This window comes from Aquarana catesbeiana, linkage group LG09, assembly GCF_042186555.1.
Source record: "Aquarana catesbeiana isolate 2022-GZ linkage group LG09, ASM4218655v1, whole genome shotgun sequence".
Taxonomy (NCBI): Eukaryota; Metazoa; Chordata; class Amphibia; order Anura; family Ranidae; genus Aquarana; species Aquarana catesbeiana.
The window spans coordinates 215174289-215188493 of record NC_133332.1 but is presented as its reverse complement, the minus strand read 5'-3'; the positions used below and the strand labels follow the sequence as shown (position 1 = coordinate 215188493).

The 14205-nt window shown below is 39.1% G+C and overlaps 1 protein-coding gene across 1 annotated transcript in view; it reads right to left on the bottom strand.

Moving 5' to 3' along the window:
* Positions 1 to 1350: 1350 nt before the first annotated feature.
* The window catches only part of SURF4 (surfeit 4), a 38487-nt gene continuing 25632 nt past the window's right edge, over positions 1351 to 14205 (bottom strand). The window contains exons 3-6 of the mRNA XM_073599693.1: positions 13239 to 13315; positions 6659 to 6702; positions 2798 to 2984; positions 1351 to 2473 (exon numbers count right to left, since the gene is read on the bottom strand). Coding sequence (XP_073455794.1) covers positions 2207 to 2473; positions 2798 to 2984; positions 6659 to 6702; positions 13239 to 13315 — 575 coding nt within the window. The 3' untranslated portion in view covers positions 1351 to 2206. The remainder of the gene's footprint in view (positions 2474 to 2797; positions 2985 to 6658; positions 6703 to 13238; positions 13316 to 14205) is intronic.

Below are 14205 nucleotides of genomic sequence, written 5' to 3'. Positions count from 1 at the left end.
CCCTGGGAGGGTCTGAATACAGTCGCTGAAGCACCCCCTGTGGGACACCAATCTAGAAACCCTGCAAGATGCTGCCGAGCCCAGGACTCAGCAATAAAAACTTGAATGAAGAAATTCAAAGTGTAGCCAACATTCTCAGTACACTCGCTAGAGAGAAAACATCGAACACCTTAAGACACTAGCAAAGGATTGCTGGGAGTGAGAGTGATAATATGGGTGTCCTCACAGCTTTTCTTTGCCAGTGTCCAATCACCTAAAGGAACCTGCCTATAACCCAGTCATCTGAATCTGTTTGTGACCTGTATTGTAGGATCCAGAAATAACCTTTGGACGAAGATACAAAAAAAAAAAAAAAAAAAAAAAAAAAAAAAAAAAAAAAAAGATAGCTTGCACTGGCCTCTACGTGCCTATTATATGTGCATTCATTTGACATTTTTGTCTGTGAGACTAGACTACCTCATCAGTGTGTCATAGCTGAACAGATCTGATCTAGGGCAAAAATTCCATGAATCAAAGGCAACTTACCCATCTCGGCTTCTGCATAAGCTAAGCAATTAATGTAATTATATTAAAGAGGGTTGGGACACATCTAGCTTGCAGTGATGTCAGGTAATGCATTTGTTGCATAATGGATTTAAATCAAACCAAATAGGATACCAGAATTCTAACATCTGAACTATAGGCGGACACAATTTAATAAAGCTAGGTATTTATTCATAAATTATTAAAATGTGTTTTTTCACTTCAACTAGTGTAAATACCTGAATTTGGCTTGGTACGTCTCTTGCAATCCCATGTACAGCAGCTCTCAGACTGGGAGAAGGAGCAGCAGCTCAAGAAGCAAATCAGGCTTGCTGCATGCAAATGTGCTGATGAGGAGCAAGCTGGCAGTAAGAGAGCAAAATGATGAATGATGTTTCTTCAATGTCCAGTCACAGGGTAGAGGTGTCACCATCTTGGCAGATTGGTATGGAAAGGGATTTGTAAATCTCTGGACTAATAATGGACAGAAATGCAAATCTCTTGGCAGATAAAATAGTTGTCATGTTAAAACTGACATTGACTAGCATTTTCAGGAGAAAGTCTGCAATGCTAGCCTAACGGATGTCATTCTAACCCCAGGCTTTTAATAGTAGAAGTCATGGTATCGAAATGCAGATCAGGAGCCTTGACACAGAAGTAAACAGATTAAGTCTCACTCTGTACTCTACATTTCTCCAACAATAAAGAGGCAAGGACATAAAACTCAAGGGCTCAGTGATAAGGTTGTATGCCAAAAGTTGTGAAATTCAGGAGGGGGTGGTGTCAATATAGATGCAAATGCATTCATGAACAGAGGAAAGGCAACACTCAGAATTTAAGATTTTTCATTTTACGCCAAACTGTTGACATTTTACTATAAAATAAGCCTAGAAGACAAAATTAAACACGAAATAATAAACTTCTAGAAATTTCTAAGAGACTCATGTTTTGGCAACTAATTGTGTAGAGTGGCCAAACAGTAAGGGGGGGGGGGGGGAAGGTTGGCCATCTACTCTGAAAATTAAAAAAAGGTGCTTTCAAGATGAGGTACGATTTAAATTTAATTACATAATTCACAGCACAAATCTCTTCCGATTGGCCAGATGCACAGAGAGATGGGAGGGGTCACAGAGTCCAGAGACACAACATACAGTGTCAGCTTCTGGGGGGGGCGAAAACAAAAGGGTTAAATTAACCAGGGACTTGTGCTCCAACCAAAATGTAGAAACCAAGTACGATAACCACTCATCTTAGTACTGCACAAAATGGATGCCTGTCACATGAAGGATTATGTAAGCATTTCAGAACCAGAGGCTAAACATAGCTACAAATCAATGATTTCGGACTCTGAAAATTTCACATAAAACAAAAAAAAACAAAAAACAAAAAAAACAAAACACACTACATTAAAGAGAAGAGAAGCAGAGATCTCTCCTTAAAACTCATGATACTGCATTTTAAGACTATCTTGTAACATTTTCTAAACCAGCCTGTAATGGGACCACAAAGCCAGTTCCAAAGAGCTGGTGGTGTGCGACAGATGGCTCGCAATACAGCTGGCTGCTGGTGGCGATGATACAAGATGGTGGTGGTTGTGCCAAAGAGATGGTGAAGGGGGAAGAGATGTTAAACAGGACTCTGCTTTCATCCAGAATATTCTATAAGACTGCAGGCACCAGTAACACTACCACTCCTTTTTCTTTTCGTCCATGGACACCCCACCAGGCCCCAGGGCCACCACCAGCAGCAGTCCGCCGATGACCGACATGGTCTGAAAAAAGTCATATTTTAGGAAGTCATGCATGGGCTTGTAGGCAGGGATGTTCCAGAAGGCATTGAAGTAGACATTAATGGCAAAGAGCCACACCACCAAGGTCAGGGCAGCCAACTTTGTCTTGAAGCCAATGGCCACCAGGATGATGAGAGCTGTACCAACAATGTTTTGTAGGATCTGGAGGGTGAAGAAATAAAATTGGTTTAATGTAGTGTTAAATGTTTATTATTAGACATAAAAAGGCCACAGACTAGCATTTGTAATTATGTAAGGTTATATTCACCCCATTTTAAAATGGAGAGGAGCAGTTAAGAGTAGAAATACTAGAGGTGGCATTGCTAACAGTTTTTAAATTGTGCAGGGTCTGGGAGAATCATTCTCATTTACCTTTTTGAAAAATGTAAACACCTGTCATGTCCTGATACTTTGGGGTTGAGCACAGAGCACTTCTGTGGCCTTTATTCTAAGGTATAAGGAAAGAAGGCAGTTTACAACACTTACGGAGAAGAAGCTTGCGTCAAAGTGGAGAAGAGTCATGAACATGAGGACGAGCAGCACACGGCCTCCCAGCTGCATGTACTGCTTAGGAGAGCTTTCTCCCATGGTGGGCACACCTGCAAACATGCTTTTCCCTTCCGATCGAGACTCTGCCAGAAGCAGCAATAACCCTCCACCCAGAGCCAAGTTCCTAGAAAAAGGAAAACCACAATTGTTACAACACTGCATATAAGAAGACCCGTAAAAGCTACTTTCCTGATAAACATTGTACTGTGCCTACTCTCATCTTTTTAAAGTGATACTAAACACACACACACACACACTGTTTATTTTACATTGTCCCTTCTATTTCTGTATGTGGGTGATGGCACTATTTTTTTTTTTAGTAAAATAAAAGTACCTTTTTCCTGTATATATACACAGCTGTCACATGACCCAGATCTTTCCCAGCCTGTCTGCAGAGAAACACAAGCAGGAGGAGCTTCTAGTCCTCTGCTGCTGGGCACATGTTCAATATAAAATTTAAAAAAAAAAAAAAAAAAACAACACCACACACACACCATAAAAAAAAACAAAAAAAAAAAAAAAAACACAAAAACACCACAGCCTTTGGACCTATTAGGCCTTTAAAATTGTGTACTGGTTATGACATAATTGAGCTTACAGCCCTTTGTTTATTTTGATATTCTACTTTTGCATTGTGGATTTGCAATTTCTCTGGCTTGATATTTCAACTAACCGTAAAAGCGCCATTCCATTCAGATGGGAGTGTAATCTTGTTTATTATGACGTGGTGAAGTTCTGATTTACTTTTTTTGTTGTATGAATCCACAAAAAACATGTTATGTTCGCATTCCCCACTTGTCTACATTCTGAATGTTATGTAATTGTCATCCCATCGGCTCTGTTGTGTATGTTTTAAAGACAATAAAGCCTTTTGTAAAAGAGAAAAAAAAAAAAAAACAGCCTTTGGAATACAGAGTAAAAATAAACGATATCAATAAACTAAATGAAATCTTTATTTTGTGGAACATGGTGTGGGTGGATTTCTGTCAATCGCAGGCTGTGTCACGCTCCTCCAGCCTGTGTCCTTGAATAAGAGGGAGGTGAACCCTCCATTAATCTACATGTAATATTCTGCTCCCATTGTATTTGGTCACAGTAGTTTAGTCACAGGAGGAGACTCTGAGGAAGTCACGTGACCTATGACGAGAAGTGTCGGGAGCGGGGCCTAGTGACGTCATCGCTCACATACAGCAAGTTTCTGCCCTGACTGTTTGGATCCAAGGCTTACCACATCCTAGTGATTTTTAAAGGGGCTGCACACCCCCAATATGTAAAGTCCATTACCTAGATGCACTAGTGGAAGTGCACAGAGAAATGTGAGTTTTAAGTTTTAAATTTTTATTAAAGTGTTTTACTGTTTTTTCACTGTTAGTCTTTGTACTTTAAGTACTGCTGCATGGACCAACTTATATTGGAATGAGCACATCGGGAACAGGATTACTGTGACCTATTGGTGGCTATATATACACCCTTTAAAAGGGGAAGGCGCAGAGTGACGTGTAGCAAGTCTAAACTGGAGGTGAGTGCATAGGTTAAAACGGAAGATTACAGTATAATTATATATAAAACTTTTTTCATGTTTATTACTATAAAGGAGCATATATATATATATATATATATATATATATATATATATATATATATATATATATATATATATATATATATATATATATATATATATATATATATATACACACATACACATACACACACACACACACACACACACACACACACACACACAACAGTTACATTATGATCACAGGGTATGTAGTCCTAGTCTGATCATAATGGTCATTTGATATGAGCACATTTTTCTTTTTACTGATTTGGATTAATATTACTAACTAGTAGTATACACACTGCTGTATTGTATGCTTTCTTGCTTTGCATATTAAATACAGAGGTAGTTACCATTCTCATTTCCACTCTCAGCTAACTATATGTGGGAACACATGGATACATAGCGGCAGACAAAAAAGCCACAAAGATTTGTTTTTGTTTTCTGCACATAGTAGTGCAGGGGGGTCACTTTATTGTTTTCATGCATAAAAAAAAAAAAAAAAAAGAAGAAGTGTATTTTCTTCAGAAAAACAGCATTTTGAAAAAATGTTCCGCAAACACCGTGACATAAAAAAAATTGCAACACCCACCAAATTATTTTCTAGGGCCTCTGCTTTAAAAAAATATATATTTTGTTTGGGGGTTCTAAGTGATTTTCTAGTTAAAAAAAAAAATAAATAATAATTACTGATTTTTACATGTAAATAAAGTGCCAGAAAAGGCCCGGTCTTCAAGTGGTTAAATATTTGGTGCTGCTGGAGTACTCTTCTCTTTCTACTATCCAACTCTCCTCTCTTGAAAACACTGCTGTACATCTGTACCAAGAGAAACATGTACAATGCCAAAACGCTTTCGGCTTTGCTTTCTCTGACTATACTTTAGCATTAGTGACCTGAAACAAGTATGTGAACTCTGATCTTACTAAAGGCACACTTTTTCAGTAAGTTACTACAGTGATATAAATATACTTCCTTGGTTCCATTATTAGGTTTTACATACCCTTTATATATAATCAGTAAGGTCTTTCTATTGAAAATATAAAAGACTAATCGCAACTAAAATCAGCCATGCAGTAGGTAAGCCTATTCCTTTGAATTTTACAGAAGGTGGTCAGCAACAACAGCCCTGAAATAGCTCTAGTACAGACATAGCTGTAAGTCCTAGCAGGGGAGGGTATTTTTCAGTACACATCTCACTTCCTATTTGTAATCCCATAATAGTCTTCCAACTGTCTCAGGAAAGCCTTCTGTAGCCAAAAATAGCAGCTGACACAATGCGTTGGGGGAAAAAAAAAAAAAAAACCTACACGAATGTGACATATTTTTCTGTATTGGTGTGGGGACTTCTGCACACATAGCTCTGAATTCTGTACAGTAACTTTTTGTTTTAGTTCAACATGTCCTTTAAATAGTTTGGTGGTTCAGATTACATAGCAGCCTCAATATACACTCCCCCTAACCTGATTGGTCAGAACACCCAACCCACACAAGAGTACACAAGAACCAGTGTGTGGCCCAGGTCAGAGGTTACATCATTTAGGAGACAGCCTTCCAGCTCAAAATATCAGGAGTACATCTTCATGCAAATCTAAGATAGGAAACCAGCTATTTTAAAATAACATCTCCGTCCTTAACACCTACAGATAGGATTTATTTAACCCGCCAATCATTTTTAAGTTGGAAGGTTTAAAATGAGGTACATGTGACGTCAATTAAAAATTCACACCAGGGCATTTCATAAGTTCCAGCAATGCTGATTACAGGTGTGCTGTCCTGGAGTTGCCATCAGAAGGCTGCAAACCAACCAGCATGATTGCTTCACGGAGAGAAGGATCAATGATAGTTTTGATGCCAATTATCAAATTTACCCCCACCAAAAAAAATAAGTAATAAAAAAAAAAAAAAATGGATGTTGATAAAAGTTACTACAGTGATATAAATACAATTCCTTGGTTCCATGATTAGGTTTTACATACCTTTTATATATAATCAGTAAGGTCTTTATATTGAAAAGACTAATCGCAACTAAAATCAGCCATGCAGTAGGTAAGCCTATTCCATAAACTTGGAGAGGAAGTACTTAGTTGGGCTTACAAGAGAGCTCTGTGTGGGTGTCACCAATGGGCTGATGTCACTAGTAGTCCAAAAAACAGACAGGTGGCAGAGTAGTGATGCAGAAGTGCAGGGTCTGAGAAATGTATGATTAGGAAATATCTCCAGATCTTGAACTTACCTCATTAGAAACTTTAGGTCCCACAGGATACTGTATGCAATAGTCTGAAATAAAACAAAAATTACAGATTGAATAGAACACACATAATAATAAAATGCATTATATATATATACATATATATATATATATATATATATATATATATATATACACACACACACACACACACACACACACACACACACACACACACACACACACACACACACACACACACACACACACACATATATATATATATATATATATATATATATATATATATATATATATATATATATATATATATATATATATATACACTTACCAAAAGTATTGCGACGCCTGCCTGCACACACACACCTTTAATGGCGTCTTAGTCCGTAGGGTTCAATATTGAGTTGGCCCACCGTCTGCAGCTATAACAGCTTCAACTCCTCTGGGAAGGCTGTCCACAAGGTTTAGGAGTGTGTCTATGGGAGCGTTTGACCATTCTTCCAGAAGCGCATTTGTGAGGTCAGGCACTGATGTGGACAAGAAGGCCTGGCTGGAAGTCTCCGCACTAAAGTTCATGTGCGTGTAAAGGCAGGAATCCCAATAATTTTTGTAATATAGTGTATACAGTGCCTTGAAAAAGTATTCACACCCCTTAAAATTTCCCACATTGTCATGTTACAACCAAAAACGTATTTTACTGGGATTTTATGTGATAGACCAACACAAAGTGGCATATAATTGTGATGTGTAAGGAAAATAATAAATGCTTTCAATTTTTTTTTTTTTTTTTACAAATATCTGAAAAGTGTGGCATGCATTTGTATTCAGCCCCCCTTTTACGCTAATACCCCCAACTAAAATCTAGTGGAACCAATTGCCTTCAGAAGTCACCTAATTAGTAAATAGAGTCCACCTGTGTGTAATTTAATCTCAGTATAAATACTGCTGTTCTGCGAGAACCTTAGTGAACAAATAGCATCATTAAAGGCCAAGGAACACATCAAACAGATCAGGGATAAAGTTGGAGAAATTTCAAGCAGAGTTAGGTTATAAAAAAATATCCCAAGCTTTGAACATCTCATGGGGAATGTTCAATCCATCATCTGAAAATGAAAAAACACCACGACTGCAAACCTATTAATTAGAAGAATATCTATGGGCTTGGACTTTACAGGCACAATATCCAATGTTGTAAAGGTAAAAACTGAAATCTTACGCTTAGTTATCCACACTATGGATCAGCAGTAGGTCCTGCATTACAGATAATTATTTGGGTTGTTGAATCATCATCTGAGACTACATACAAGTGATTGTGACCGCTGCTTCCTCTACACATAGATACTGGCCCAATACAGTTACTGGTATATCATTCCCTCTCTTGCATAGCCATCTCATTGGTAATATGCTTTGCTAGATGATTACAACAGTATATCTTCTACCTCATTTTAAGGATATATACACATTTCCTTACCGCCCCTCTCCCTCACTTCCCAATTGATTTTGTTATATCATTCTATTACTATGATCATGTAAATCTGTTCCATGCTCCTGAAGAAGCGCTATGGCATGTAATATGTTGAGCGAGCTCTAGACACCTATTGCTACCAACTACATAGTTCTCTTCTGTAAACATAGTAATCCAATGGTGGAATGATTGGTATCCTATTCTTGTATTACTTGTTTATACCACATTGAGCCATGTATGGAGTGTAAAATTGTAACTGTATTCTCATGAACTGATTTCTGTTCTTGCGTATCTTTCCTTGTTTTTAACAATATTTTGTATATCTAATAAATTTCAGTTTTTAACTTTACAACATTGGATATCGTGCCTATAAAGTCCAAGCCCATAGATATTCTTCTAATTAATAACTATGTCGGGACGTGGCACAGAATACTCTCTATGCATCCACGATAGCACTATGTGTTGATACTCAATTGATTTAAACAACTGCAAACCTACCAAGACATGGCTGTCCACCTAAACTGACAGGCCGGGCAAGGAGAGCATAAATCAGAGATGCAACCAAGAGGTCCAGAAAGGTGCAGAAATCCACAGCTCAGGTGGGAGAATCTGTCCACATGACAACTATTAGTCGTGCACTCCACAAATCTGGCCTTCATGTAAGAGTGGCAAGAAGAAAGCCATTGTTGAAAGAAAGCCATAAGAAGTCCTGTTTGCGAGAAGCCATGTGGGGGACACAGCATGTGGAAGAAGGTGCTGTGGTCAGATGAAACCAAACTTAAACTTTTTGACCTAAAAGTAAAACACTGTGTGGCAGAAAACACTGCACTTGACCCTGAACACACCATCCCCACCGCGATGGTGGTGGCAGAATCATGTTGTGGGGATGTTTTGCTTCAGCAGGGACAGGGAAGTTGGTCAGAGTTGATAGGATGATGGATAAAGCCAAATACAGGCAATCTTAGAAGAAAACCTGTTATGCCCCGTACACACGGTCGGATTTTCCGATGGAAAATGTCCGATCGGAGCGTGTTGTCGGAAATTCCGACCGTGTGTGGGCTCCATCGGACATTTTCCGACACACAAAGTTGGAGAGCAGGAGATAAAATTTTCCGACAACAAAATCCGTTGTCGGAAATTCCTATCGTGTGTACACAAATCCAACGGACAAAGTGCCACGCATGCTCAGAATAAATAAAGAGATGAAAGCTATTGGCCACTGCCCCGTTTATAGTCCCGACGTACGTGTTTTACGTCACCGCGTATAGAACGATCGGATTTTCCGACAACTTTGTGTGACCGTGTGTACGCAAGACAAGTTTGAGCCAACATCCGTTGGAAAAAATCCTAGGATTTTGTTGTCGGAATGTCCGAACAAAGTCCAACCGTGTGTACGGGGCATTAGAGTCTGCAAAAGACTTGACTGGGACGGAGGTTCACCTTACAGCAGGACTACGGCCCTAAACATACAGCCAGGGCTACAATGGAATGGTTTAGATCAAAGCATATTCGTATGTTAGAATGGCCCAGTCACAGGCCAGACCTACAGTCAGGTCCATAAATATTGGGACATCAACACAATTCTAATCTTTTTGGCTCTATACACTACCGCAATAGATTTGAAATGAAACGAACAAGATGTGTTTTAACGGCAGACTTTCAGCTTTAATTTGAGGGTATTTACATCCAAATCAGGTGAACTGTGTAGGAATTACAAAAGTTTGTATATGTGCCTCCCACTTTTTAAAAGGGACCAAAAGGGACAATTGGCTGCTCAGCTGTTCCATGGCCAGGTGTGTTATTCCCTCATTATCCCATTTACAAGGAGCAGCTAAAAAGGTCCAGAGTTCATTTCAAGTGTGCTATTTGCATTTGGAATCTGTTGCTGTCAACTCTCAATATGAGATCCAAAGAGCTGTCACTATCAGTGAAGCAAGCCATCATTAGGCTGAAAAAACAAAACAAACCCATCAGAGAAAGCAAAAACCATTTGGTGTGGCCAAATCAACTGTTTGGAACATCCCTAAAAAGAAGGAACGCACCGGTGAGCTCAGCAACACCAAAAGACCCGGAAGACCACGGAAAACAACTGTGGTGGATGACCGAAGAATTATTTCCCTGGTGAAGAAAACACCCTTCAAAACAGTTGGCCAGATCAAGAACACTCTCCGGGAGGTAGGTGTATGTGTGACAAAGTCAAAAATCAAGAGAAGACTTCACCAGAGTGAATACAGAGGGTTCACCACAAGATGTAAACCATTGGTGAGCCTCAAAAACAGGAAGGCCAGATTAGAGTTTGCCAAACAACATCTAAAAAAGCCTTCACAGTTCTGGAACAACATCCTATGGACAGATGAGACCAAGATCAACTTCTACCAGAACGATGGAAAGATTAGAGAACTGCTCATGATCCAAAGCATACCACCTCATCAGTGAAGCACGTGGTGGTAGTGTCATGGCGTGGGCATGTATGGCTGCCAATGGAACTGGTTATCTTGTATTTATTAATGATGTGACTGCTGACAAGAGCAGCAGGATGAATTCTGAAGTGTTTTTTCAGGCAATATTATCTGCTCATATTCAGCAAAAATGCTTCTGAACTCATTGGACGGCGCTTCACAGTGCAGATGGACAATGACCCGAAGTATACTGCGAAAGCAACCAAAGAGTTTTTTAAGGAAAGGAAGTGGAATGTTATGCAATGGCCAAGTCAATCACCTGACCTGTATCCGATTGAGCATGCATTTCACTTGAAGACAAAACTGAAGGGAAAATGCCCCAGGAACAAGCAGGACCTGAAGATAGTTGCAGTAGAGGCCTGGCAGAGCATCACCATGGATGAAACACAGCGTCTGGTGATGTCTATGTGTTCCAGACTTCAGGCTGTAATTGACTGCAAAGGATTTGCAACCAAGTATTAAAAAGTGAAAGTTTGATGGATGATTGTTAATCTGTCCCATTACTTTTGGCCCCTTAAAAAGTGGAGGCATATATAAAAACTGATGTAATTCCTACACCGTTCACCTGATTTGGATGTAAATACCCTCAAATTAAAGCTGAAAGTCTGCAGTTAAAGCTCATCTTGTTCGTTTCATTTCAAATCCATTGTGGTGGTGTATAGAGCCGAAAAGATTAGAATTGTGTCGATGTCTCAATATTTATGGACCTGACTGTAAATCCAATTGAGAATCTGTGGCAAGACTTGAAAATTTCTGTTCAGACAATTTCCGTTCAATCTGACAGAGCTTGAACTATTTTACAAAGAAGAATGGGCAAACATGTCACTCTCTAGATGTGCAAAGCTGGTAGAGACATCCCAAAAAAAGACTTGCAGCTGTAATTGCAGAAAAAGGTTGTTCTACAAAGTATTGACTTATGCTGGCCATACACTATAGGAAAAATAAATAAATAAAAAAAAATTAAAAAAAAAAAAAAAATCGGCCAAACCCATTTTCGAAAAAATAATATTCGGCCGTGAGAGCAAACGATAGTGCCATCATGTATTGTCCGATAAATCCTTCAGTGGACGTAAATTGATCAATTTTTTTGTTCTGCATATACCTAGTGCAAACAGTTCGGACGGGAAACACATTAACCTTTCAATCTATCGTTCGTTTGGCAGAAAATTTCCAAACTTGTCCTTCGTTTTTTCGGCTCAAAAATGTCCTAATGATTATCGATTTTGTGGCCATTAACTGGCCGAAAAACGAACGAACTGTCTAAATGACCGAATTTTGGCCGATTTTTCGTATAGTGTATGGCCAGCATTAGGAGGGCTGAATACAAATACACACCACACTATTCAGATATTTGTAAAAAAATAAAAACAAAAATAAATAATAAGGAAAACCATTTATAAATGTTCCTTCCGCTTCACAATTCTGTGCCACTGTGTGTTGGTCTATCACATAAAATACATTTATGTTTTTGGTTGCAACATGACAAAATGTGGAAAATTTCAAAGGGGTGTGAATACGTTTTCAAGGCACTGAATATACACATAATATATATTTATAGATTTTAATTATATGTAATGTGTTGCTGTTAAATAAGACCACAGTTCTGTTCTGTTAGTAACCAGATGATCCATCATTGACAATAGAAGAGGCATAAAGTAAATCAACGATACATTTGTCCTTCCCTCTGCAGAGAAGCTCATCTAGCCACAACAGTTAGGCCAAAGTGAAACCTCAATACAGTAAATTCTAAAAGGAAGCAATGTATCTTTAAAGAAGACAAATACTTTTCCTCATAACCACATAAAAAAGGAAAGCTACAATGGTTTTTGGTGAAATATTAAAGAGGCAACAAAAAGTAAGCATATCACATGGGATACATACATGACATTGTGCTTGCAAAGCTTGCTGGGAAACAAGCTGCATATGCCTTGAGACACTTTGCATACAGACTAAGGCCCGGTTCACACTGATGCGAGTTCATGATGAATGCGATGCGGCAAAAACACTTTAAATTCGCATGTCATCCCTAAAGTCATTGTTTTCAATGACGGTCGTTCACATACATGCGTTGCGATTCCTCTATCAATGCGATGCGATTGAAAAAAAAAGGGTCTTGTGTGAGTTTACTGCGTTGCGAATTTAGCCTCCATAAACATAAATGTAAATCGTTCTTGAATCGCATTGATGGTTCACATATGTGCGAATTCCACCACACTACTCTCCACAAAAACCAGGAAGTACACAGGAAGATAACACCTTTTTTTTTTTACATTATGATTCCATTGACTAGAATATCAATCGCAGCTATGTCCAACTCCTGAAACTTGCGGTAAAATCGCGGTAAATTCGCACCTCACAAAGGACAAAAAAACAGAACAAAATTACAGCGCATCGGTGTGAACCGGGCCTTAAGAGAGGAAGTAGTGTGCCCTTCCCAAGTCAGTTATGTGCTTAAATTGGATCTTCCTGCTCCTCAGGTCCATTTAATCCTGGTAGCTGTTAGAAGAGCCTTAAGGAAGCAGCTGCTTTTGCCTAAACCTTGTAAGAGGTAAAGCAATGAAATATCTATGCATACTAACATCTGCACACATGCTGTCATGTTTTTCCAAATGGAAAGAAATAATACATGAGCTATATAGTATGATCGTTTTTCTGAAAAGGGGAAATCCGATATTCTTACCTGCATCGCTATTATGCCAAACAAGCCGAAGCAAGCATATTGTACAAAGTTCCGACTAAGGACCAGTATGCAACCACCTGTAAAACAATATGAAGCCATCAGAGAAGGCACATCCCTCGTGTCAACAACTATATACACTTGTTACTATAATCTGGGAGGGCATAAACTATCAGGTAACCCATTGTGTGTTGGGTGAGGACAACTTTAAAATACAATTCTAGCTTCCATATCAACTTAAAAATAATTGATTGGGACAAGCTGGCCCAAACAAACCATTTCTATTTCATAATGATGTTGCCGCTCTGTGCATTGTAACAATTTATGTGGTTGTTGGTGTCAGCGGTAGGAACAGTGCCTTATTGTGGGGGTCAGCGGTAGGAACAGTGCCTTATTGTGGGGGTCAGTGGTAGGAACAGTGCCTTATTGTGGGGGTCAGTGGTAGGAACAGTGCCTTATTGTGGGGGTCAGTGGTAGGAACAGTGCCTTATTGTGGGGGTCAGTGGTAGGAACAGTGCCTTATTGTGGGGGTCAGTGGTAGGAACAGTGCCTTATTGTGGGGGTCAGTGGTAGGAACAGTGCCTTATTGTGGGGGTCAGTGGTAGGAATAATGCCTCAAGGGCCAGATAAAAAGGCAAGCAAAGGACCACATCCGGTCCCGGGCCACAGTTTGGAAACCACTGGCCTGAATAAAGAATATATACTGTATAAAAAATACAAGGCGTCTCTGGAATGGATGAGAAGCACTTAGTCCAACTCACTTTAATTCCAGCAGCAGAAAGGAAGTTGTCCGTAGGGCTACCAGAACACGGTGCTGCTTACTGTATGTAGCTAAATGCTAAAACAGTATGTTACCGTGCACACAGTAGCTGCATCATTATGTAATGGAACTTGTTTGTTTGTTTTGGCAAGCTTGGCACAGATAGCTATTTAAAGAGATAGGAAAGCTGAAATTCTACTTTAACAGTCA